This window comes from Sprattus sprattus, assembly GCF_963457725.1.
Source record: "Sprattus sprattus genome assembly, chromosome: 14".
In the NCBI taxonomy this organism is placed as follows: Eukaryota; Metazoa; Chordata; class Actinopteri; order Clupeiformes; family Clupeidae; genus Sprattus; species Sprattus sprattus.
Genome location: NC_137912.1, coordinates 28,141,718 through 28,169,270, shown reverse-complemented (window position 1 = coordinate 28,169,270; position 27,553 = coordinate 28,141,718). Strand labels below are relative to the sequence as shown.

Below are 27,553 nucleotides of genomic sequence, written 5' to 3'. Positions count from 1 at the left end.
GTAAGTCTAGATTTGATTTAAATACAAAAAATAGTTTTACTACATTCCTTTTACTCTCATGTTATTATTGATGAGGTTTTTTAGAATATAATCAGACATGCCACTTTTGCCTCAATGTTTTTAGTGAGGGGAAATATAAAAAAAATAACATCAAGGCATGTCAGACTACCTAAAAGAGTCCAAGAGTCCCAAGTGCCACAGCTTTTTTATTCTAAGGCCCAATTTACACACAGGTTTTCGCAATGTCGGCACAGCCATCTGTACACCGACAGCTTTATTCAGCGTCTAAACGCAAATTTAACTGTCGGTGTGCCGATGTCGGCCGAATTTCAGCCGACAGCCCTGTACCATTCGCCCGACAGCCCATCGGGAGTCCCCGACATCTTCAAAGTGCGTGTAAACGCGACCCGACATCTGTAAGGCATATTACAGACAGTGTTGCTAGGCAACATCGCTATCAACAGAGGCAAACTGAGAAACTTCCTGCGGTGTGTGTAAATGCGCCCCGACATCTACGTACAGATGTCACCGACATCGCGAAAGCCTGTGTGTAAATTGGGCCTAAGTAAGATACAGTAACTGAAAGTGAGTGTTTTCACATATTAATGATTGCATCTATTAACGTTTCCGTGTCCAGGATCTGCGATCGGTGAGGAAACACAAAGCCCTTGCCATTGCTCCTCAGTGGTATCAGTACCGCAGAAAATCACATGACCTGCTCCAGTGGTTGGATAATATTGAGAGAACAGTGGCAGAGTTTCCTGATCCACCTGAAGCGTCAAGGGTGAAGGTACTTCCATACAGAGACATGTACACAAAGACACTACTTCAACAAATACGTTTGCCCATACCGATAGACACACAAATAGATCTTACGAGAACACTCTCCAAAGCTGTATACTGAAACACATTTCATTCATCTGACTAGAACTGGCATAAAAGGTTGCTATTTAGTTTTTGTAATCAGTTACAAAACATACATCTGTGTGATTCTATCTGTTCCCAGCTAGAGTTCTAAACTAGAGCCCTCTGTTTAATCCAGATTTCTCTGTGTTTCAGATGATCAGAGTGACATTCAGCTAATAAGGGGTCAACTGACATTTTTCCCCTCTGCTCTACAACAGTCTTTGTGTATATCTGTGCCTAATTCTGTGTCTTGATTCTTTCTTTTGTGATTTGAAGAAAATGCAAAACTAGCAATGCTACAATAATTCTGTTTTGTTTGAGCCATTTATGAAGCTACATCAAACTAATGTTTGTGAAGGCTGCATGCCATAGCATCACTTGTATACATTTTAAAGTTATGGGCATATATTGTTAGCACTTTACAATTAGATAGTAAGTATCACAACAATAACTGGGTAGTTTCATCTAAAACCATCGTAACAACTCAATAACAATGTCCTTATCTAACAATTTGGAAACTATAAGGTATATGGAGGTTCCATGGTTTTAGATGATGCTACCCGACTATTACCATACCACCCACTCCTCTTTTTTCCCCTCCATAATTCCTCTTTTTATGGACTTTTCAACCAAAGGGAATGACCGCTTGACACTTAAAAAGGCACCAGGGTGTATCATACCACAATGAATTGTTACAGCAATCATTAGTGTTTAGATGTAGCAATGACAGAGCACTGTTTGGTGGGAAAGGTATGCATCAGTTGTAGCTCATCCCTTCTTCCTGCCAGGTTAGGCTTGTCAAGTTAAGGGTTACCACTTGCACACCAGAATAAATATTCTTTAAAGAGTTTAAGTAATGTTTAATAAATGTAGTATCACATAAATGTGTAAGGGCCTTCTCTTTATTTCCATTGGATTTTCACCTTCCTCTACAGGTTTATAGGCTGGTGTGTTGCTGCAGAAGCCATTTTCTTTACCTCAGACAGTGGCAATTAATTGACCCTGAAGTGTGTGTGTATGTGTGTGTGTGTGTGTGCGCGTGTGTGTGTGTGTGTGTGATTCTGTCCATCAGGAGGTTGGCAGTGCACTGGATGAGAAACAAAAGGATCTAGTTGATGTCTCTGAGCTGGGAGGTATGCTGTCAAAAGCAGGTGCATCCAAGCTGGTGGAGCCCAGTCTCCTCCAGCTCAACAGGCGCTGGAAGGAAGTGGAGCTTAAATTTGCTCCATTCCGCCGCCAGATTGTGAGTGTCCCTGTTATTGTGCCCTACACTAAACCACATCACATCACCTGTCTATGTGCCCTCCACTGAACCACATCACATCACCTGCCATTAGGCCCTACACTAAACCACATCACATCACCTGCCATTAGGCCCTACACTAAACCACATCACATCTCCTGCCATTGTGCATTACACTGAACCACAGCATATCACCTGCCATTATGCCCTACACTGAAATAGATTACTAAACCACAGCATTGTGCCCTACACGGTCATGGATAAGTTAAAGCACATCACCTCATTTTAACAAATCACCTACACCCAACAAGCATGATTTGATGAATGACAAACTAACAATGACAAACTCTATAACATTTTGCAGTTTGACTGTGCGTGTGTGTGTGTGTACATATTTTAGAATGTAACACAAGCCTGAAGTATACGCTGAAGAAGTGTACACGAACATAGCACTGGAGAAATGACAGTTAAACCAGATGACAAGGGTCGTGCTGTCGTTACATCAAGGAAGCAGAACTGCCATTTTGTGCCCAGATGACCATCAGAGGTTATGCTCCCTTTTCCTGTGTGTCCTTTCTCGTGACACTACACACTTTTCCACTGGTTGTTAAGTTAAGTTGAGGGATATGAAGTCTTTGGCTGAGTTTGGGATTACTGAGAAGCCAGATAATAAAGGAAACACTGGAAATAAACTTGATTTGAACAGGATATGAATATTGAATACTGAATATCGTATTGGGCTGAGGACTGCCACTGAGGGCCATATAGATCAGGAAGAGAGTTGTTACAAGTCATCCACCATGTTACAAATTTAGTAAACATGATACAACAAAATACCAAATAAAATATTACATCTGTGTCTTACTTTCTGTCATGAAGCACTGATGATCTCATATGTATTCACAAAATCATAATTTATAGATCACACACGTCTGAAGTGAAGTCTTCAGGAATACCCAGAAAATGTTTCAGCTTTCCCACACCTGAGTAGCATCTTGCTTTTTTTTATCAAATATATATATATAAGTTTTCAACACAAAAATAAAACATATAACACAACACATAACAACCCCCCCACCCCCAGTGGCGTCCCTCCGTCACTGATCCTTCCCTTCACAATTTGGCATCTTGCTTATAATGCACACATTTCAGAACGAGTTAGTTGTAATCAGGTACTTAGTGCCTTCTGACAGAATAAACACACCCATGAAAGAGCCACACAAGTGTATAGTCTTAACTGTGTGACCTGTGTTGTGTAGATGAGCACAGTCCCACACAGGACTCAAACTTGCATTCTGAGGTTTACTCACTGCACATACAGCACTCCTCTGCTAGCTTCTCTTGCATTCACCCCCCTAAACCTCACTCCCAATCGGGGTCACGGCACCAATGTAACCTGCACTGTGTAGACAAGCACAGTCCCGCACCGCACCTAAACTTGCAAACTCAGGCATGGGAGGCGGGCGTGTTAGCCACAAGTTGGTTGTGGTGAGCACACTAATAAGCAGGCTACGCTTCTGTATGATAGTCAGACCCGTGAGGAAGGGGGTGTGTTACCCTTATATAGCACCGCATCTCTGCTATCGGGCCTCTCTGGGCATCTTATTCTCAAGTAATAGCGCAACAGACACTGTGGGAGTCATTTGAGCATGTATGTCAATGACAGCCATTGTTGTCTCATGAATCTACCATCACAGTTAGTGAGCGCTTTTGTCAAAAGTGCTACCCCAGCAAGACAAGTCACTTCCACCATCTGTGGTGAGACTGGAGGATTTGAGGGATAACCCAGACAGGGATGCCAGCAGTAAAGGCACATTATGTGCTGCTCCAGCAATGGTCTTTGCCTCCACCTCATGCTTTGGTGACAGAGGGTACTGCTTTGCCTTGTCAGAGGGAGAGGGGTCTGCTGGAGTGTCCTTCTGGTGTTCACGTAGAAACCACCCGGATGAGCTTCATTATCCCAGTTTGTCACAGCATCTGGATGTTGTGTACGCTGGAGCCACCAGGGAGGCGTCATTCGCTCCAGCATCTTGCTATTCAGAGATATTTCTTGCATTATCCATCAGACAGTACTGAAGAATTAAGAGAGATCTATTTTGTGTACTGTAGAGCCAGGTGTCGGCATTACAGTTTTCAGGTGATCTGCTGGGAGCAGCGGGAGTAGCCAATATGGAGTTGAAGGGTGGAACTTTTAAGATATGGAAAGATATCCCAACGATAAAATGCAGTGCCCAGTTCATGAAATAAGAAGGGGTTTCTTGATGTGCTGTATTGTAAGCTGGTATGTTCGTAGGTTGGGAAGAGTTTGCAGTTCCAATGTTGTTTGAAGGTTTTGCTGTGAAGTGTTTTCCGGTAGTCGTCTCCAGCCTGCTTTGTTGCTAACTGGTTGTTTGCAAAGTTAGAAAGTAGACTTATTGTCGTTGCTGCTTGCGCTGTTAGGTTTGATTCCTTAACTAACGAGGACTCTCATGTCCCTGCCATGACCAAATATTTCTTTAAGAGAGCTTAAAAGTTGTGAGTAGGGCACTCTGGCTGTTGAACAGATCAGGGACATAGTTCAGGTTACAGTTTGGAAGAGAGGGGAGACTTTACATAATGTATTATGTTTCACAGTAAGAGTTCAGTTTAAATCGCAAAATTCACAAATTAATTTGTGGAGTTTTATTTGTACCTACAAGTCCTACTCATGTAAATACCTACTTGTGAGTCTGTAGGACATTACTGTAATTTACCAACTATTAACAGTGATTTAAGCATTCATTTTGTAAACTTTCTGCAGCCCTGTGATTAATACCCAGGTGCAGTATATACACAAGAATGCATTTTGTTTTCACCTGTAAGTTAGTAACATGCACAGTAACAGGTAGAATAGGTCTCTCTCCCTCCTTCACATATGAATCCCTTTAAAGGGAAAAACAACATATCAATAAGAAACATATCGATAATTAACAGGTGTGTGTATTCCCACCTAATTCTAGCCTGTTTAATGGGATGCTAAGGAGCTCGAACTTCAGCACTCACTGAAACGTTGATCATACTTGATTGTACTTGGTGCAGAAAGGGAAATCATAGCAAGCCCAATCCAGCCATATGCCAGATGGTCAATATGTGTACAGTGTATTATTATTATTATTGTTGTTGTTGTATTATGATTTTGTTATTTGTAAAAGTTTCACATTTCTAACTGGTTTGTAAATCGCTTTGGATTAAAGTGTCTGATCATTTTATAACCTTACCTTTTGGCAACACTTCAGTTCCTTGTTGTTGGGAATGACAAACATTTGAATGATTTTACCTTTACCATTTACCTTTGTTAACAAATCTCCCACTTAAATCTACTTCTCCATGTTAAGGGTATAACATGTACTTAATGTGTTGAGGCTGTTGTGATTAACAATAATACTACTACTACTAATAATAATAATAATAATAATATTAGTAGTAGTATTATACTTACTTACATTTATAACCATGTTTGCTTGTGGAATGTTGTAGGAGCTTCATGATCTGCTGCAGGCCATTGCTGAGACAGATGCCATGTTGAATTCACCTGAACACTGGAGGACACCGTTCTACCGGTTGGAGAAACAGGAGAAATGCCTGGAGGTCAGTCTTATCTGTGTCTCATATGGTGAAGGGTTGGAGAAACAGGAGAAATGCCTGGAGGTCAGTCTTATCTGTGTCTCATATGGTGAAGGGTTGGAGAAACAGGAGAAATGCCTGGAGGTCAGTCTTATCTGTGTCTCATATGGTGAAGGGTTGGAGAAACAGGAGAAATGCCTGGAGGTCAGTCTTATCTGTGTCTCATATGGTGAAGGGTTGGAGAAACAGGAGAAATGCCTGGAGGTCAGTCTTATCTGTGTCTCATATGGTGAAGGGTTGGAGAAACAGGAGAAATGCCTGGAGGTCAGTCTTATCTGTGTCTCATATGGTGAAGGGTTGGAGAAACAGGAGAAATGCCTGGAGGTCAGTCTTATCTGTGTCTCATATGGTGAAGGGTTGGAGAAACAGGAGAAATGCCTGGAGGTCAGTCTTATCTGTGTCTCATATGGTGAAGGGTTGGAGAAACAGGAGAAATGCCTGGAGGTCAGTCTTATCTGTGTCTCATATGGTGAAGGGTTGGATGGGACAAAACAATCTGCACGCTGCACACCTGTATGCTACCCTTAAATATAGTACAATGTAGGCTACTGTACCACAGCCCAGATCAACAAAGCTCTGAAGGAAGTGGACAATGCCAATGCAGATTTGTTATTGTCCCATGAGGTATGTTTGTATTGCAAAGACATGAGACGCTGAGATAATTGAGTAAATCAGGCCCAGGATTATAGTTTTTTTTTGTCTTTTAAGTATGTGTTTTTAAGTTTAGTATGTGTTTTTGTTTCAGTACAGGTTTTGGTATCATATTAAAATTAATTTTGATGGTATTGTGAAAGATAGCCATCCAGGCTATGTATGATGTAGTTTTGTGGTCCAGGACCAACCACTCCGTCAAAATATATACAAAAAACATGTCACAGCATGTTGCCAACTATACATTGGCAACTATATCGCCAAAAAGACAGCAACTATCATTTTAGCAAACTTTTATCACTGCCAGCTGTCCTGCTGCGTGTTTAAATGTCTCACAGGTGGGTCGTTTATACCAACAGTCCTTACTGTGTTACCATTTCTACTAAGTGCTATATCTTAGCAAATTTGTCATTTGCCACAAGGGGAGGGGCCTAGTCAGAAGTATTTGGGCCAGGTTAAGACAACCAATGGGCAGCTCTTCTTTATGGGCCGCTCCAAAAAAAATGAATGAATAAAAAGTTAGATTTTGATTTTATCGGATCAAAGGTGAATTTTGTGTAACACAAAAGCACCACAATAAACTTCACAATACTGCAAATATATCATCTTTGTGCCTTTTCTCATGATTTCAGGTCTGACCTTTTAAATCTGAAGTAGTGATATTTGTTATGACTCCTTATTCTAAATGTAACCCATCTGCCACTTAAAAACACATTCAGCAAGTGGTTAACATGTTAACTTACCTGCTAATTAACTTACCTGTTTGTATATTTCTCAAACAGGAGGTGAAGCTTAATCTTAAGAAGTTGGAGAGTCCTGTGGCTGTGGCTTTGGAGAGGAAAGGGATGGATATTGAGACTGCCACTGCCCATGAGAATGACCTTCACCATCTTCTGTCTGTCAACTGGGACAACCTTCAAAAATTTTACCTGGATAGGCTAGCGTAAGTTTTCTTTTTTTCTCCTCAACACCTGAACTTTTACTTAATGCAATGTCTTGTACAGGAGTACTTAACCAACTCCCTAAATTGCATGTGCAGCCCCTATGATTAAGGTGTAATCTTTGTTGTAGTGGTGCCATAAGTAAATTGCAGGGGAATCAAATTTAGGGGCATGCAACAGGATAATCAGAATATTATCAACATAAGTGTTGTGGCTTTCAGAAGGACAAATGTATGGAGAGCCTGTTTCTAAAAGTCTCCTCAAATAAGTAGATGGGTTTTAAAGTCTTCAAAGTAAATCATCAAAGATGATCTGCAGATTTACACAGTATTCAGCATACCATACAAACCCTCAGTGTTGTATAGTAACGAAGTACTTTACTTTACTACTTATATTTCTGTTGACTTTTACTTTTACTTCGCTACATTTTGCAAAGAAACGACGATACATGAGAGTGATGAGACCAACGTCGGGGACTGTGGTAGAACACAGACTGCAAGCAGGTTTGGCGAATCAGCTGTCCTAGCGCACGTTAATGTGACCCTCCGCAAAAGTCCCCTTAAAGTTACTTAGTTACTGTTGCTACGTCGGACAAAACTCCTAGGGCTGTCAACACAAAAGCATGGCTAGGACGAGGACAAGCGCTATATCTGTCAGTGTCAGTTATTCTTTTTGGAGTGGAATCTCCGCGATATTCTCCAGATCAAGGCAAAATGGACTGCATTATGCAGTGGAAGGATATATCCAAAACATTAAGATCAACAACGAAGGGGACACAACAATAATCGAAGCAAAAGCATACAGGGCTCAATTAAAAAATGAGAAACCCCACCTCATCTTTATTAAATGCCACCAGCACAACCTTGTAAACTAGTCATGTTCTTTCACCGCCGGGTAAGATCTGTATATAATATTTCAAGCTAGCTTATAACCTATAGATGATTTATTCGTATTCTTTATTCCATCTCTGGCGATGTATCTATCTAGCCAGTTGGGATGGTCAATCTAAAGTACAGAACAGTAATGTAGCAGTGTGGAGCAAGATAGCTGCTAGTAACGTTATTGTTCAAGGGATGTGTGCGCATGTTACTGAAAGTATTTCATAGTCTTCAGCCCAAAGAAGAGCAAGACTGAATTCTCGCAATTTTGAGAACCAACTTCTTTTGAAGATGAACAGGACATTTTTCAGTTTTAAGTAAAGACTGGGTTGTTACTTTTGGTGCTGCTTTATTATTGCCTATTGTGTTAAAACTGTGTTAAAATCAGCCCATGTTTATAAGTTCATAATTCTCAAAATATTTTTTTTATTAACAGCATTTATTTGTACTTTTACTTTCAATACTTTTTTTAAAATTACTTTTGATACTTTGATACTGAATATCAAATACTTGAATACTTTTACTCAAGTAGTAAAGATGACTTTTACTTTTACTTGAGTAATTTTCCAGTAAGGTATCTGTACTTTTACTCAAGTATGGCTTTTGGGTACTTTACACACCACTGCAAACCCTCATATACACAAATAACTGTTATAAATACATCATAACTGCATAATTGAGCTGAAAATAGTAGTAGCAACAAAATAATAAGTAATGTGTCATTATTGACAGGCAACATAAAAACGGTGTAAACAGCATAAAAAAACATTATCAATGAAATATGCCTTTGTTTCTGTCAAGCAACAAACACGGAGGAACAGTTGAAGTTAATGTTTTGATGCATAATGTTTGAGAAAATGGATGGAAATGGTTTCTCAAGATCATTCTGTCTTTGTCCTGAAATTCAATACATTATCTCACAGGTGTTTTGAGTCCTCCAGAATGAAATGGCAACGATGTACTGAGGAACATAAAACCATTAATGACTGGCTTTGTGATGCTGAGCAGACACTGGCCAAGGCTGAGCATGAACTCACCCCCCTAATAAGGGAACAAATGAAGGTATTTCACTCTTCAATGCAGTATACTATTGATTTTACACCCATTATAAAGCCCTACACAATGTATTACATTTGGTGCTATATGGGGTCTTGACATTTTTCTGAGGATGTATCCTTTAATCGTTGTATGACAAAACCTTTTCAGCTGTTTAGAGGCATCTTAACCATATCCTACCAGCAGGTAGCTCACTCCAGAAAAATACAATTTGTTATAATTTTACATGTATCTCAAAATAAATGTTCCAATTATGTTACTTACTGGAATGCAATGTAAAGACTGGTCCAAACAGTTTGACCATTTATTTTAGATGGGTGGAGAAAAGGAGAAGAGTAACATATGTACATTCAATTCAATTCAATTCAATTCAATTCAATTCAATTCAATTCAGTTTTATTTATATAGCACCATAACAATACAATTGCCTCTAGGCGCTTTACAGAGCCCAGAGCCTGAAACCCCTTAGTGCAAGCTCAATGGCAACAGGGGCAAGGAAAAACTCCCTGTTAGGCAGGAAGAAACCTTAAGCAGAAACACGGCACATAAGGGGGAACCCATCTGCTTTAGGACAGCCGGGTGGAGATAGGAAGGGGGGAAGGGGGAGGGTTGTGTGGCAGAAGGGGAAGGGAAACAACAGGGGTTGTACACAGCCAGCATTTGGTCGATGTACGTAGTATATATACAGACATCCGGTGGTAAATACATGATACAGGCAAGACCAGTTTAGTGGGTATATACTGTACTCATAGGGTTACTGTTACAGGGGTAAGGGATGTAGGAACAGAGAAACATTTCAGTGGTGGCAATAATGTGTATTGTATATAAATGCTAGCATAGGGTATTGGGTAGAGTAAGTGTACGGCAATGCAGTGGCGGTGGGTGCAATTGGCCGAGGGTTTCTACAGGTAGACCAGGTGGAGAGACTACAGCAGCGTCCCATGGCGGAGATAGTCTAGATTAGGAGGGAAAGAAAAGGAAGATAGTGAGTGGGTAGAGTTCAGCTGTCCATATGCGTAGATGATGAGTGGTGGGGTTGAGGAGCAATGTTTCCACTTCCATCAGCAATTGGAACATGCTATAAGGGAGAGAGTACATGATGTATGCCTGATTCATAGAAAAATAGTGAAAGATATTTACTATCTAATACAGGACTATCACAAACAAGTTCACCTTCTAAACCTGGGAGAGTGAGAGTGTGGCACTGTTTTACAATACATGAAAATGGCCTCATATCTGTGACAGGACGATAACTTGTCTTGGACAGATGATAACGTTTTTTTCTGTTTTTCAATGAAGCGCTGCTTCACATGGAGATTTTCCTCTAATGTAGACATAGTACAACAATGAACTTAGCATCACTTGGTTATTGATTATTACCACTAACAAATGTAGATATTGAGTGACCCAAACATGGACACGCCTAACACAGATATGAACTATTTTGATAATACATCATCATATAGTTTCAAGTGTAGAATAGAATATAGAATAGACTTTATTTGTCATTGTGCATTAGATACACAACGAAAGGTGTTTGTGCAACCACTAAACAAAGTGGAGTTGTGGAGGGTAGGAGGGTTGTGTGTGAGTGTCTCGATGGTATTGATCGTTTGTGTATTTATATATCTAGGTATTACAGAATGAGGTAGGAGGCAAGCAGGAGGCAATAACATCCCTGTCTGCCCTGGGAGGTGAGATCTGTGGGCAGAGCCTTCCAGAGGACTCAGTGCCCTTACAACAACAACTGAACGACATTAATGCACGCTGGGATAACCTCGTCTTTACACTCAATGAGAAGAAGAGAAGGTGTGTATGTGTGTAATTATTTCTATAATTAAGAACATACAGTGCCACTTGAAAGTATGTGAACCCCTTGAGCACTTAAGAGTTTTCTGTTGTTTTACCATGATTTCTAATTTTTTCCATCACCAATTTTCCATAGATGAAATGTCAGGTTTATGTTTATCATTTGCATGTACTTGTTTAGAGGGAATTGTTTGAGTAGCCAAAAAACTACATGAAACATGGAATTAGTGTATTTTCAAAAGTAAGTGAACCCCCAGCTGCATTGGTAAAGTCAAGCAGGTAACAGATTCGGTGAAACATATTTGGGTGCTTAATTAGTCAATTAAGCAAACCGATCAACTGAGATAGAAGTGGACGCTCATCAAGACCATCACCAAGAAGCACCAGAAGAAGAATAAATCAGGTAAAAGTCAACCCACACATCACCTCTAAAGAGTTTCTGACCTCTCTGGCAGCATCTGGCGGAAATTGAATAGACATGACATTCATGATCGGGTTGCTAGAAGGAAGCCTCTGCTCTCAAGAAAGAACAAAACTGCCCGTTTCAACTTTGCCAGAGAGCACTTGGATAAACCAAAGGCCTTCTGGAAGTCCCTGCTTTGGACAGATGAGTCCGAGATAGAATTATTTGGTCACGATCAAAACCAAACATTTTCGTCTGATTGTAGACCCATGTACATTTACCCCACATGCTGCCAGAGAGGTCCGAAACTCTTTAGAGGTGATGTGTGGGTTGACTTTTACCTGATTTATTCTTCTTCTGGTGCTTCTTGGTGATGGTCTTGATCGGTGTCCACTTCAACGCAGAGATGCGGTCATGTTGAATGCCCTCCATTTCTAAATTATTTGTCTTGGATGGATCGATGGAGCTGGAATCTTTTGGAGATGGTCTTATAGCTTTCCCAAGACTGATGGGCTGTCAGTACCTTCTAACTGATGTTCTCGGATATCTCGTTTCCTCTCGGCATTGTTGATCTGTGTGGGTACACCTTGGCACTACAGTAGTTTGGTTGGTTTCCTCTCTCTTTTAATCTATGTTGCCCGAACCCTTTTCCTAAGGATGTCTCAGTTGATCGGTTTGCCTAATTGACTAATTAAGCACCCAAATGTTTCACCGAATCTGTTACCTGCTTGACTTTACCAATGCAGCTGGGGGTTCACTTACTTTTGAAAATACACTAATTCCATGTTTCATGTAGTTTTTTGGCTACTCAAACAATTCCCTCTAAACAAGTACATGCAAATGATAAACATAAACCTGACATTTCATCTATGGAAAATTGGTGATGAAAAAAATGAAAAATCATGGTAAAACAACAGAAAGCTCTTAGTGCTCAAGGGGTTCACCTACTTTCAAGTGGCACTGTATGTGCACTTACTTGAATGATTATTATTGTCTGTAGATCCACAGATTTGCAGAAAACCCTTTCAGAGATTCAGATGGATCTTGAGGACATCTTGTCCTGGATAGACAAGGCAGAGGGCGTTGTGAGAGAGCCCCTTCATCCTGAAGACTGTGAACAGCTCACTGGTGTGCTGCAGAGAGCCCAGGTAAGACACACCTATGTATTTGACTCAATGAAGGTTGAAATAGAGAGGCTGATTCGAAAAAGGAGGCAGCTGAAGAAGCAACGGAATCGGAAATTCGAGAGTAGACTGGTTACATTCAGGAGGACGCAGCAAGAAGAACAAGCTAGGATTACATTCTAGAAGGATCTATTTAGGATTCTCCCTTCAGAAAAAGACAAGCCCCAGGCAAACTTGACTTAGCCCCTGGTCGTTTGAAGAGCTAGAGATGCCCCTGGTCTGATCATTATAGACATGTATGTTTTGCACCATGGGTGAAGTCCTATATGTGTTTGAATGTCTAGCGTGTATGTGTCAGTGACAGGGGCACTGCTAAGATTTCTGGCCCCGCTGACAGAATGTTCAATGCCCCCCCTTTCACGGTAAAAATACTGATTTGGAAAATGTGTATTTTCAGGGATGTTTGAGTGATCTACCCAGAAGGAGAGCATCACTGGAAGATATTCAGCACCGTGCATCCTCACTGCCCATTGATCGTAGCCAGCCACTACAGACTAACCTCATCACTGTACTATCACGCTGGGAACAGGTATATTTTACTTTTATTAAACTATTTTATTGAGTAAGACCACAGTTTAACATTGCAATGATTTTAATGAATGGAATAGGTTATTCCTTCAGTAGTTATTGGGAAAACATCAGGTCAGGTGAAAAACAGGTTGATTTACATTTTAGGAGCACCAACATTTCACATCACCTGAGAGAAGGTCGGAATTATCTAGTTGAAATAACTCAAGACCTATGACCCGTTTGGTCCTTTAAACGTTTGGTATATTCTGGGGCCCAATATTTCACTCTGACCCCTTCTTTTCAATCTTTCAATCAAACTTCCAGCGCAGTTTATGCTCCAAAATAATATTTCAGCCCTAATGACAGTTGGGTCTTTCAAATATTATATCATTGTATGCAGATGCATGGTTTACATGTCCGATTTTCAATCTTCATTACTAGAGATGATAAATACCTATGCAGTTCGAATATATGAAAAATGCTGAATTCAGTACAAATTTAACTGGTTGGTTTTTGTGCAATTTTGTATTTAAATATGGATATGTGTGCGTTTGTGTCTTTAAATATGTATATGTGTGAGGTTGTGTCTTTAAATATGTATATGTGTGCGGTTGTGTCTTTAAATATGGATGTGTTTGAGGTTGTGTCTTTACATATGTATTTGTGTGCATTCTTACTTGCAGGTGTCTGTAGCTCTGCCAGAGCGTGTTTTGGAGATTGAGAGGCTGCTGCGGGAGCTTGGTGTGTATCAGAAGCAACTGAATGAACTTTCCTTGTGGGCTTCTAAAACTCGAACAAAGCTAGAGAGCAACCCTGATGCTGTAGACCCTAAGGTAAATATACAACATAAGAAAAAAGGTAAAACATGAATAGACTTGTTAAAAAATAAAGTGACTGCACTCCTTCGAACAGCAACAATATTATATGTGCATGTGTTGGTGTGTCTGTGTGTCTGTGTGTTTGTAGACTGAAGACGAGGTCAAGATTAAAAAGCCTGAAGTGGAAACATTTCTGGCCACAACTCGCCCCTCTCTGAAGCCTGAGCAGGTGAGACGGCATACTGTTCCCCTGAGCTCAATGTTCTCTTGACCATAGTCTGCTCTGAGATGCTGATGCATTATGGGTCATAGTCTGCTCTGAGATGCTGATGCATTATGGGTCATGGCAGAGCTCTAAGATGCTGATGCATTATGGGTCATAGTCTGCTCTAAGATGCTGATGCATTATGGGTCATGGCATAGCTCTAAGATGCTGATGCATTATGGGTCATAGTCTGCTCTAAGATGCTGATGCAGTATGGGTCATAGTCTCCTCTAAGATGCTGATGCATTATGGGTCATAGTCTGCTCTAAGATGCTGATGCATTATGGGTCATGGCATAGCTCTAAGATACTGATGCATTATGGGTCATATGTTGCTCTAAGATGCTGATGCATTATGGGTCATAGTCTGCTCTAAGATGCTGATTCAGTATGGTTGATGGCATAGCTCTAAGATGCTGATGCATTATGGGTCATAGTCTGCTCTAAGATGCTGATTCAGTATGGTTGATGGCATAGCTCTAAGATGCTGATGCATTATGGGTCATAGTCTGCTCTAAGATGCTGATTCAGTATGGTTGATGGCATAGCTCTAAGATGCTGATGCATTATGGGTCATAGTCTGCTCTAAGATGCTGATTCAGTATGGTTGATGGCATAGCTCTAAGATGCTGATGCATTATGGGTCATAGTCTGCTCTAAGATGCTGATGCAGAGGACCAATGAAGCCAACATCTCGTCAGAGACCACTGAGCAAATCATCCCAAAACGTACTCAGGGTCATCTTCAGCCTTTACTACATTTTCAATACGTCAATCTGTAAAAATGATACAAGCCAAAACAATGTGATCAAAATGCCTAAGTAGAGCATATGTGTTGTGCCTAATCACAGCATTGTCAAATTGACACATAGCTTCACACGTTGGATCTCTACAACATTCTGTGGACAAAGAGAGGCTAGAACTGTAAAACCTGTATCTCAGGAATTACTTGACTTAAATGTGCAATTCTTTTTTTCTTCTCTTTCCAACAATGCAACAAATGCACTGGGCCTTTTTAAGCATATCTGCTTGTGTATTATGTTTATGTCTTGTGATACCTATCTTTCTGTCTGTCTGTCTGTCTGTCTGTCTGTCTGTCTGTCTGTCTTTCTATACATTCTCTTTTAGCAACAGTATGATGGCCTTGCCACTGACTGGAACTCCATTCAAATCCTACTGCATGACTGGAGAGATAAATGCAATGTTGTGAGCTGTAAGTATATTTGTGTCTGGATGGGATGTATGAATTTTCATTTTAATATCCAGTTTGGAAAGTTGACTGAGCATGCAAGCAACTAAACTCACAATTGACAATCAGTCCGCTAGTCTTTTACATTCACACTTGAAATTGCTCAGTACATCTAGTAAAACTAAACATGAGAGCCACTGTTGTGGTCTAGTGGATTCACTTGACCTCCATTTTGCTAGTTGCAAAGAGAACAGATAACAGTGTGAATCTACTCTCCTCAATCAGTCAATTCCAACAATCCTGTGATCCTTTGGCCTTGATCTGTATAGCCTCTAGCCTACAGCTCCCCCTGATAAACTACAACTGATATTGAAACAGATGATTTGATCAAAACCTGTGGATTTAATGAAGAATTTCAACTCATTTCAAGTCAACTAATCTTCTGTGCGTGTTTGTAGGTGAGAATTTGACTGGCAGTGCTCAGGCGGACATGCCGACTTTGAATCAATTCGAGCAAGCCTTGAAAGAACTCTCTGATTGGTTGTCACTTCTTGATCACATGGTACAGAACAGGGTCACTGTGGGTGACACAGATCAAATTAATCAAATGATTGTCAAGCAGAAGGTGAGTTTCATGTAGATATATACTCCTTGAATGTTCAATGAGTATGTAAACATGATCAAATCACTTCAGTGATTCTGAACGTTTTAGTAGTGGGACATATTCCCCTTAATTTCCCTCGGGATCAATAAAATATTAATTTATCTATCTATCTATCTATCTATCTATCTATCTATTCTTGGTTTATTGAATGCAGTTTAGTTGAGAGGTTTTTTAATTGTTTCCAAAGGAAAATCTACAGACCCTGGAGGAGAGATGCCATCAACTGGATTCTCAGATCACTACAGCTCAGAACCTAAAGAACAAAACCAGCTCTCAGGAGACACGCTGTGCCATCACTGACCACAGTAAGTCAGTAGACCTTTGATGTGAGATCTCTTTGTGCAGCTCATCATGTCCAATATGGTATTCAGTGTTGATTTATTCATTTAGTTCATTTCTAGGAAAAATATAAATTTTTCATCTGTTTTTTTTTTTCTTATACATTTGTCACATGTATGTTTTTGAAATGTGTGAAGTTGACAAACTAAGATTTCATGGAGATAAAAAAACTGTATTTGTCCTCCAACAAATTCTACTGCCTTCTTTGGACATCATTCTCAAACGCAGTTAAGAAAAGTTAAGAAATGTGTCCAGTCCATGAAATGCATTCAATTTCCACAGTCACAAGAGCACAACCCACAGTGCATTCTACACTGAAAACCAAACTTTATATCTAAAATTGGTTAAAGGACCAAGTGTTATATTAAACTTTGACTGCTTCTTCAGATTTGTTGATTTCACAGTTACTTTGTGTTGACAAAAAGTAACTGAGGATTAAATACTTTTTATCTCCCTCTGGAACGAAATACTGTTTTCTGATTGGCTAATGGGGTGTACATTAAGTTCGTGGAACCGCACACCTTGGACGTAGTCCCAGTAGAAAAGTTAAATCGCCGTTCCATATCAATGCTCTTGAATGGTTACCATTGACAACCAACGTAACGTTTATTTTTTGACAGCTAGGATGATTTGAACAAAGATGGCGGCGTTTTGGGAGAAGTTAGTGGGAAATGTTTTATGTGAATTAAGCTATCTACACGACTTTTTATAGGTCTAAATTGACTCGGTTAGTTGTTTATGTGCTACGAATGTTGCAGAGTATTGTAAGTCTTCACTGAAAGTCTCGAATATTATTTGTAGGCGGCTGCTAACGCGTAGATCAAAAACCCATTCAAACAGATAGTAGCTCACACGGCTAGCTCGCCGGCTCGTTTGTGAGCCTTCGACCAAAATCACCAAACTTGACCTCCCTGTTGCTCTGTCCAACTTCACCATCAACGGAAACGTGGAGTTCAACTTTAAATAGTAAAACCTTATGAACAACACCTTTGTCCGTGTGTCCGTTTTACAGAGGAGAGCTCATGAGTGTCACTTTGCAGCAATGCCCGGGGAAACTAGGTCGTATAAGACCAGTTCCACGCACTACTTTCTCACTACTTACTCTAACGGGAGCACTAGGCTTCAAATTAAGAATTCATCAGGTTATTATGCATATTAAGTTTCCTAAAGATAAAGGAAATTCTAAATAATAATAATAAAAACATTTTTGGATGTTGTAAACGGGAGATAAGCGGGATAACGGCCGACGAGCTGTGCAGTTCTACAAAGTTAATGGTTCTTTGCCCCGCAGCGTCCATTAACTTTGTAGAACTGCACAGCTCGTCGGCCGTTATCCTTTACATAACTTCCACTTCTGCTTGTTCTACTCTAAATTGGACCATTTATTATCAAATGAGAATGGACTAATCATGAAAGACACAAAACAGCAGATGCTGAGAAAGCAGTTTAAGACAGTATTATATAAATTATAATTGTATTGTATTATAATTCCATATTATTAATTTATATAGTGCCTTAAACAATTGACTTTGTCTGGAGACGCTGTACAGTGCCCAGACATGGTCCCACAGCATATATGCATATCATTTTCTACATTTAAACTTTACTCTTGAGTAATTTACTTTGTATTAATAGGTATCAGTTAAACTAAGAGGTATCTTTGTTTTATTGCCTTCTCAGTCGATAGGTTACAGGCCCACTGGGAAGAATCACATCGTCGCTTGACTGAAAGGATTGCGGAGCTGCAGAGGATGTCACAGGATTCATGTGTATGGCTTGGAGCCAGGGAGGAGGTGGAGCTCCACTTGAAACAAGCCCATGAAAATATAGAGACTTGGAAGGACATTCCTTACGCAGTGGATGTGCTAAAGACCCAAAACAGTGAACTTAAGGTAACTCTCACATTTGCAAACTCAACACTTAGTACATATACAAATTTAATTCAAAAGTATCTATGTAATGCCAATAACAAGTGTTATTATATGGCTCCTCAGTCATAGCTGTCATTGGCAACTGGTTTTGAGCTTCTAATTCACATCTTTCATATAATTCCCCAAGTAGTCCGGTCATTTAACATAGTCAGAAACTAATGGGTTGCCACGCAACACCTGACATTTTAAATTTATATTTGCGTGGAGAACATTTTTTTCTTAGCGGAAATGACTAAATGTAAAATAAGGTAATCATGTCCCTTCAGGACGAAACAAGACCCTTCCGCTGCGCTGTTGTCCCATCTGGATTTATTTTTCAATAATGGCCGCCGGACTATACATTATCCCCCACAAATTGTCTCTAGGTGTTTTACAGAGCCCAGAGCCTGAACCCAGAGCTAAGTTGCCTTATATGTGTATATGTGTATAGGTTATGGTGATGAGGAACAGTGTTATCAGCATTTGCGGGTAAGGGTCTTACTATATGAGAGTCAACATGGACAAAAACAAAGAAAAAACTATGTACTGCTAATTATTTAAACGTTAACTAACCAAATGGCCCAAAAATATCCTAAAATGGGCGTTTCAGACTGCTATTTGTTTTATTTAGAGTAATTCACAAAGCCCCTTAGCGCCTAAACTAGCACCAAAGTCTGGGAGAACTGAGTAGTCAAGAGTACTCACTAAAACCAACTCCCAAACAAATAGATAGTAGATGGTTATCTAACTCCTCAGTTTCTTATTTTTTTTTGTCCCTTTCACTCACACTCTCTCCTGTTTTCTCTTGATGTCTCTATCTTTCAATTACCATAGCAACCACCATGCCTACCCCAGCAACACCCTAGCAGCCACCTCAATTGCATTAGCATCATCCTAGCAACCAGTACCATAATGCCAACCTAGGAACCGACATAGCAAACACCATGACTATCCTACCGACACCCTAGCAACCAGAATAGCAACTACTGTAATAAGTTTAGCATTCAACAGGACTCCCCTAGCAAAAACTACAATCACTGTAGCAACATCCTAGCAACCACTACATTCATCACCTTCCCAGTCTCACACTTTATACTGTCTCTGTCTTTCTTTCTCTGTATCACTCTCCTGTTCTCTATGTCTCTATCTTTCAATATATCAGTCTTTACAAACCTCTCCTCTTCCTTTTTGAGGTGATTCCGAAATGTGTAAATTCTAAAATTGTCATTCTTAAAACACTGAGATCATTGTGAATACACAAGTATTAGGTACAGATTGAATGAAACTACAGGAGCACTGTAGGTACAGCTGAGGAGTGCAGTTAAGACACACAACCTTCAGCCCAATCTGTTAACAATGCCAGGGGAAGAAGGTTTGTTTCATTTACAGGTTTGCAGCAAATTAAATACACGTTGTCATGAAAACCACAAACTTGTCACTCTGCCTGCGCAGATGCCTAAGGTGTTGTACCTGGAAGTTGCACCATTGAAATTAGGGCCTAATATAGTAGCATTAAGATTTCGTCTGACAGTTAAGTGTATAATTGTTATAGTGGCCAGCAGTTTAGACATTTTTTTTTTTCTATTTTTTTTTTTAGGTCTTTGTGAAGGCGCTGCAGCAGTGGCAGCCACAAGTGGATGAGACCAATCAGCTTGCACAAAAGCTTATCACACTCTACGCTAATGACGATACTCACAAAGTCAACCAGATAAGTGATAGCATCAACATGAGTCTTTCCGGCATCAACAAGCGGTGAGTCCTCACTGTCTATTGTTTGCACTGTACTTTTAATTTTAGGAATTTATCTAAATGTCATCAATACATATAATTTTATTTTGTGTTTGCTTTTGTGTGTGTGTGTGTGTGTGTGTGCACCTGTGATGTTTAGTGTTGGTGATCGGGAGGCTGCTCTGGAGGCGGCTTTTAGGTTTCTTCAGCAATTCTATTTGGATCTGGAACATTTTTCTAACTGGCTCACAGAGGCTGAGACTACAGCCAATGTACTGCAAGATGCCACATACAAAGAGCAACAGCCTACCTCACAGCAGTATCTCCTTGAACAATTGCAGGTAACTGGAAATGAACAAGAATAGATCAGTTGTTAAACACTGAAACAAATCTATTTCTTTAATGTTGAGCATTTTTAAACAAATCTAGTAAGGTTTCCTGCTGTTGTAGCTCATAAATGAAGGCAAACACATTAAAAGGTGCACAGGGTTCCAAATTGAGTAATGTTGCAATATTCAATCTTTTGACTAACTACTCATGTCTTACCAACACTCTCACAATTAGGTTATGTCAATTAAGGGAGAGAGGGAATGTCACAATGACTGCAAACAATACATCGTAATAGGCCAAATGTTTTGTCAACCTTAGACATTAGATTGCCACATCATATAGCAGTGTAACATGATTAGCCATTTACTTCGGAGTGCAGTGTGTACCCATAACAGGGTACATTTTCATGCACAATGGGTAAGTTGTCATGTTGGATTATGAAGCTAAGAAGTACACAAAATGAATTGTGTATGCACATATATTTTAATCTCATATCCAAAACTAAACTCAACATCTTCAGTGAACACAAAAGTAACCAACCATTTAAAAAAAAAATTGGCATATCATGGCCATCGGTAAAAAAAACTGCTGACAGGCCACAGCTCTTTGTCTTTGCAGGACTAAATCTAAAACAAATACTTATGATGTGCTGGCATTTTTCAAAGACACAATTCTGGCAAAACATAAACTCCTCACCCAGTGACGTGCGGTGAGGTTCGCAGCTGGTGAGGCACAGAAACCGGAAGTGATTATGTCATTCCGATCTCTAGTCGTTTAAAAAAAATAGAAACGTATACATCATACATGTATATATGCTTATGGTTTAAAAATTGTCATCTCACCAGAACTGAAAAAACTTTATGTTTTATTGTCTAATACTATTACTTTTAAACGATTATTATTATAAGAAGTTATGCGGCTCAATAGTCAACTGACTTTTACGAGGCCTACAGCTAAACGTACAATCGGTGTGGTAATTGAACTTTTACACCGTGTCAAATAAGATATTAATAGTTACAAGGTAGCGTATGTAGCCCTCCCACCAATGATATGGCTCATTTCAATTTGTCTAGGGAAAGTATAACCTTTTACACAACTCGGCAGTGATGGGCAGTAGCGTCACTACTTGTAGCGACGCTACTAGTTTAAAGGCACCCAGTGCAACTTTATATAAACATTGAATGAAAAATAAACATTCAATTTCTAGTCTTTTTTACACGTAGTAAGTTTCAATAACTCCTTACCATTACATATCGACATTCAAGGAGCAAAGATGAGACGTCGTTGTGTGGTGAGAACTGATAGAAAATCTAAACAACAACAATCACCGGTGGGGAGAGGCCATTTTTCCATTGACTCGAATCCTGCTTTATTTATTGTAGGTTACAAAAAATAAAGAAAATGGCGGCGATTGTTGTTGTTATCGATTTTCTATCAGTTCTCACCACACAACTACGTCTCATCTTTGCTCCTTGAATGTCGATATGTAATGGTATGGAGTTATTGAAACTTACTACGTGTAAAAAAGACTAGAAATTGAATGTTTATTTTTAAGCCTCGAAAGTTGCACTGGGTGCCTTTTACTACATTTGTCAGTAGCTTGGCAGTAACGTTGCTATTTACAAAACCAAGTAACTTTTCAGTAGCTAAGCTCTTTTATTTATCAAGTACCGCAGTAGCGTCCGCGAAAGCTAATTTATCCTGGACCTTTCTGATGTTCATTCATAACAGGCTTCCCTGCAGCCATCAAACAAAAAAAGTAAGCAGTACATCACTTTAGGCGAGACGAGTGAAAATAGATAGATAGATATCGTCATTTCAAGTACACCAGACGCTGCTCATACATTTAAAATGAATTCTCCCCTAATTTTAAATGGGTAGTTTGCATGCACATTCTAAACAAACGGATAACTAGAATGCTGTTGATATTTAGATACAGCTGAAGATGATGAAAGTTAAAAAGTGAAAAGTCCGTGCTGTCTGCTCAGGGAGTCGAATTGCGAAAATGCACGAAATAGACGAAAGATGAAGGTAGGCGAGGTCTTCTGCACTCATTTGTTTTCATCTGCGTTTGAATACCTGACTCAACAGCCATACCTTCAAAAGTACGTCACTTTATAAGAGACGAGTGAAACTAAATATGTTTTCAGATGCCTTCTTTGTAATCCAAAGAAAAAGTTCCTGTCAACGTCAATGACATCCAACACAAACATACGAACACACGAATTTCATCCATTCAACTGTTTTTATCTGACTGACAGTTGTGTTGATCCCTAAAATTGCATTGACTTGGCATGCAGTTTGTTTAACTGAAAGTAGCTCCTAATGTATCAAACTACTTTTGACAGGTTTATGTATCTTTTTTTTTTTTTTGAGTGGTAGCTTCTGTGTAGTGAAGCTGAATGTATTGTAGAGTAGCTGATAGCTTAGCTCACTACAAAAATCAAGTAGCTTGGCCAACACTGCAACTCGGACACTTGAATTCGAAGTTGACACTTACATATTTATTTACACAACGTATTAACAAGCAAACAGATAAACACCACAGACATAGCACACAATACCAAAATGTTCTACTGACCGGTATAATTTAAAGTTGGTGCACTCGCAAGCTCGTAATCCATTCACGTCTCCCCTGCACCTAGCCGCCTTTAGGGAGGTTTGTGTTGCGCATGAATATGTCCCGTTGGAAAACATGAAACACTCCAATGCAATGTCAATAACTTCGGTCCCGTCGTTTGAAGCAAACATTTTAGCTCCGCCATTGGTCTCCCATTATTAATCATTTCACGTTTGGACTGCAAGTCCAATTTTGAGAACTGCTTCAGCTTAGCAATACAACCTTCCATGTTTGCCTAGAGAAGCCTAGAAGAAGCCCAATTTTTATACCCGACAATTGCGCTCTCGCTGGCCTCCCTTCCAGAAGCAGTGGTACTGTTTGCCTCACTAGCAATATTTTTCAATGCGTTTTGAGCTCATCTACGCTTGCGCACGCATGCGTAAAACCCAGTTTGGAGTGATTGCGCAATCTTTAGTGAGGCACTGGCTCAGCTGCCCATAGAGACCAGCGCTATGTTCCATTTTCCCTACCTACCATACCTACCGTACCTATACTTATATGCAGTACACACTCACTAGGTACGCAGATTCTCAGCAGGTGAGTGCTGCTCCAAATCTAATACTTCGTGGTGCACTTACCGGAAATTACGATCGCGACAAGCCCCGCGTTCGTCTTTTTCGAGCTGAGCGGCTCTGCCTGGGTCCGCCTCTTCCGCTACGTTGACAAGATGGCGGCCATTGAGAATGGACAGTGTACCTTGCTTCCACACTCAGCGTTTTGACCGTTATGAGTACAGATACGGGTCCTTTGGGTATACTTCTTTTCGACGCGGAAATGGGAAATCGGAAAACGGAACACCCTACATACTCACACTAAGGATGGTAGGTACGGTAGGTAGGGAAAACGGAACAGAGCGCAATGCATCTGCCTCCCTTGACGGCACGTCCATGTTTTCAGGAAGCGGAAGTGCGCAAATTCAGCGATTTTGATAATAAAAATCCTCAAAATGATCGGAATCCTGCAGAAATTACACCCATACCACAGATTAGTAGAGAAATATGAATATTTATTTTATAATATACGTATATGTATATATATATACAGTACATATACAGTACTGTGCAAATGTTTTAAGCAGGTGTGAAAAAATGCTATGAACTAAGAATGCTTTGAAAAATGTAAACAATAAATGTTTATTTTTTATCCATTTACATGGTAAGACTGAGCACAGCAACAAGACATAACGTAGTTATACTGCATCAGCAGGGTCTCTCCCAGACAAAGATTTCAAAGCAGACAGGGGTTTCAAAATGTGCAGTTCAAGCTCTTTTGAAGAAGACGTTGAGGATCGTAGACGCAGTGGTCAGCCAAGGAAACTTAATGCAGCTGATGAAAAACACATCAAGCTTATTTACCTTCGAAATCGGAAGATTTCAAGCAGTGGCATCAGCTCAGAACTGGCAGAAACCAGTGGTACCCAGATACATACATTTACTGTCCAGGGAAGTCGGGCCAGAAGTGGTCTTCATGGAAGAGTTGCAGCCAAAAAGCTCTACCCCGACAAGGAAACAGGGCCAAGTGACAGAACTAAGCACGAAAACATAGAAACTGGGGTGCAGAAACATGGCAGAAGGTGCTCTGGACTGATGAGTCAAAATTAGAAATATTTAGCTGTAGAAGAAGGCAGTTTGTTCGCCGAAGGGTTGGAGAGAGGTACAATAATGAGAGTCTGCAGGCAACAGTGAAGCATGGTGGAGGTTCCTTTCCAGTTTGGGGCTGCATTTCTGCAAGTGGAGTTGGAAATTTGGTCAGGATGAATGGTGTCCTCAATGCTGAGAAATACAGGCAGATACTAATCCATCATGAAATACCATCAGGGAGGCGTATGATTGGCACCAAATGTATTCTGCAGCAGGAACATAACCCCAAACATACAGCCAATGTCATTAACAACTATCTTCAGCTTAAAGAAGAACAGAAAGTCCTGCAAGTGATGGTATGACCCCCACAGAGCCCTGATCTCTACATCATCGAGTCTGTCTGGGTTTACATGAAGAGACAGAAGAATTTTAGGAAGCCTACATCCACAGAAGATCTGTGGTTAGTTCTCCAAGATTTTTGGAACAATTTACCAGCCGAGTTCCTTCAAAAACTGCGCAAGTGTATCTGGAAGAATTGATGCTATTTTGAAGGCAAAGGGTGGTCACACCAAATATTGATTTAATTTAGAATTTTCTTCTGTTCCTTCACTGCATTTTGTTAATTTATGAAGAATTGATGAAAATAAACTGTTAACACTTCCATTTTTGAAATCATTCTTAGTTTACAGCATTTTTTCACACCTGCCTAAAACTTTTGCACAGTACTGTATATATATATATTTTTTTTTTTCAAAATGACAGGAGGCTCTGCCTCCGCTGCCTCCTATGACTGCACGTCCCTGTCCTCACCTGAGGTAGCCTACATGCAGCAAGGGCCATTGGTTGCCCAAGTCTCCTGTGGATGGCTGTTTGAAAATAGTCTCACACAAACGAGGCAGAACACCTTCCTCATCTGTTAATGAGTCCTCTGTAATGGAATGTCCTCTAACCACCCAGTTTTGGAGCAATTAACAGTGTGGTAACTTTTCCCCTACCTAAGAAAAGAGCACATTTATTCCTTCAGTGAGTCTCTGAGCCCATCTTGCCCTATCATCCCAGTTAGACAGTTGTTCTTCTTATGAGTTTACAAGAACACAGTGAGCTAACCCTATCTTAGCTTAGGTCTTAACCTTGCATGTGTACAGCCCAATTGTCATCAAGAAAAGTAGGCCATAAACAAAGGAGACATCTACACTTTTGCCTCTGGCGGCTACTGAGAAAAGAACATTACTTCAGAAAACTAAGACTCATTCTGAGACTGCAGTCTGAGTCTTCCTTATAGGTGAGATAGACTGGAGAAGGCTGGTTGGAATGGGGTCCAGGGGATATGCTGTAGCACGTCTCCTTTTAAGAAACATTATGACTTCCTGAATCATTGAGAGGGGAGAATGAATCCCAGAATTATCCAATGTCCAGATAAGGTTAAATCGGTTCAGGATGATTGGAGAATTGCGCACAAAATTATGAAAATATTGTCAAAAGAAGAGCCGATGCATTTACTAAAATGTTTTCTTTATTTTAAGTAAATCCACTAGATGGCGCTAAAATGCAAGAAGTAAATGCATTCCATGACAAAAGGACTTTTTTGAGATCCTCAATAATTGGGTTGGATATTGGATGTGAAAAGAATGTGAGTAGATGCCTCTCAAATGTTTAGGGCTTACAACCATAACCTCTGTCTTATCTGTGTTCTGAAGCAAGCAGTTGGTCAGACTTTAACATATTTAAGGCAAGAATTTGGCTTCATATACAGGTGCAGTTGAGTATCATCAGCATGACGTTTGATGCTTACATGGTAGTCAAGGCTCTGCAGTGGCATAAAATTGTTTTAGTTAAGCTATTTAGCAGATGTTTTGGTCCAAAGTTAATTGCAAAACATTTGATAAAAAAACAGCAAAAACAACTATCAGAAAATTACATAAACAAACATGATGAAATACATTTTAAAAACAATACAAAGTATATTTTGAATGTAAAACCATCAGTTATTACTATTATAACAATACCCAAACCAAGATTTATATAGTATGCCACCAACAAATAGAGAGAAGGCAAAGACAGCAGACACTCATCAGAGGAGAGAAGTGGAGGGAAGGGAAGTAGAGGAAAGGGAAGGGAAGAGTTGAATCATAGCATTTAAATATGCTGCTGCTGATCCATTGGATGTCCTCTAGGAAGTGTGAGAGATTTCATTCTAGCAGCTACAGGGAGCCAGTGAAGGGTGACTAATTCAATTTTATTTGTATAGCGCCAAAACAATAACATTTTCTCAAGGCGCTTTACAGAGCCCAGGGCCTGAACCCACTTAGAGCAAGCACAATGGCGACAGGGGAAAGGAAAAAATGCTAATCAGGGAGAAATCTTAAACAGAAGTGCGGCACATAAATGGGAGCAGAGGAGTTACATGTGTCCTATTCCACTGATCAAAGACTAAACGCGTCTCCACATTCTGAATCAACTGCAATGGTCTCAGAAAGGCCAGCTAAAATTCCACCGAATATTGTAGTTCAGAAAAAACTATGGCCTGCGCAAGGAGTTGTGTTGCGTATGGTCTGATCTTCATCTGAATATTATATTCTGAGAGTGAACCTACAAGACTGCGAGACAGAAGCTACATGCTCAGAGAAATTAAGTTGGTTATTAATCATAGCGTAAGTTCTGTGCAGTTTTAGTGAGAGTCAATAAAGATGGACCAAATTAAATGTTAGTTTGTGGGATAGCTGGAGTGGCTGGGAATACCAGGAGCTCAGTTTTCAAAATAATGGTCCCTCATCCAAAGTGAAATATCACTGAGGCATGCAGAAAATCCTCCAGAGGGAAGGCCAAGTACAGTTGAGTATCATCCACATAAGGGATGGTTAGTCACAAGCCACAGTGCAGAAAAGAATG

The 27,553-nt window shown here is 40.0% G+C and overlaps 1 protein-coding gene across 5 annotated transcripts in view; it reads left to right on the top strand.

The window, feature by feature from the left end:
- dmd (dystrophin) overlaps positions 1-27,553 on the top strand; it is a 237,000-nt gene that overhangs the window by 118,485 nt on the left and 90,962 nt on the right. For 3 of the 5 annotated variants that reach the window (XM_080851392.1, XM_080851395.1, XM_080851391.1), the window contains exons 40-55: positions 638-790; positions 1,979-2,149; positions 5,645-5,755; positions 7,225-7,385; positions 9,185-9,323; positions 10,951-11,126; positions 12,530-12,677; positions 13,111-13,242; positions 13,907-14,056; positions 14,190-14,270; positions 15,433-15,517; positions 15,952-16,118; positions 16,345-16,462; positions 18,177-18,388; positions 20,004-20,158; positions 20,295-20,475. In XM_080851392.1, the coding sequence (XP_080707518.1) occupies positions 638-790; positions 1,979-2,149; positions 5,645-5,755; positions 7,225-7,385; positions 9,185-9,323; positions 10,951-11,126; positions 12,530-12,677; positions 13,111-13,242; positions 13,907-14,056; positions 14,190-14,270; positions 15,433-15,517; positions 15,952-16,118; positions 16,345-16,462; positions 18,177-18,388; positions 20,004-20,158; positions 20,295-20,475 (2,340 nt within the window). Of the gene's footprint in view, positions 1-637; positions 791-1,978; positions 2,150-5,644; positions 5,756-6,212; positions 6,236-7,224; positions 7,386-9,184; positions 9,324-10,950; positions 11,127-12,529; positions 12,678-13,110; positions 13,243-13,906; positions 14,057-14,189; positions 14,271-15,432; positions 15,518-15,951; positions 16,119-16,344; positions 16,463-18,176; positions 18,389-20,003; positions 20,159-20,294; positions 20,476-27,553 lie in introns of those variants that run through there. The other 2 variants (XM_080851393.1, XM_080851394.1) reach the window with 2 other exon arrangements.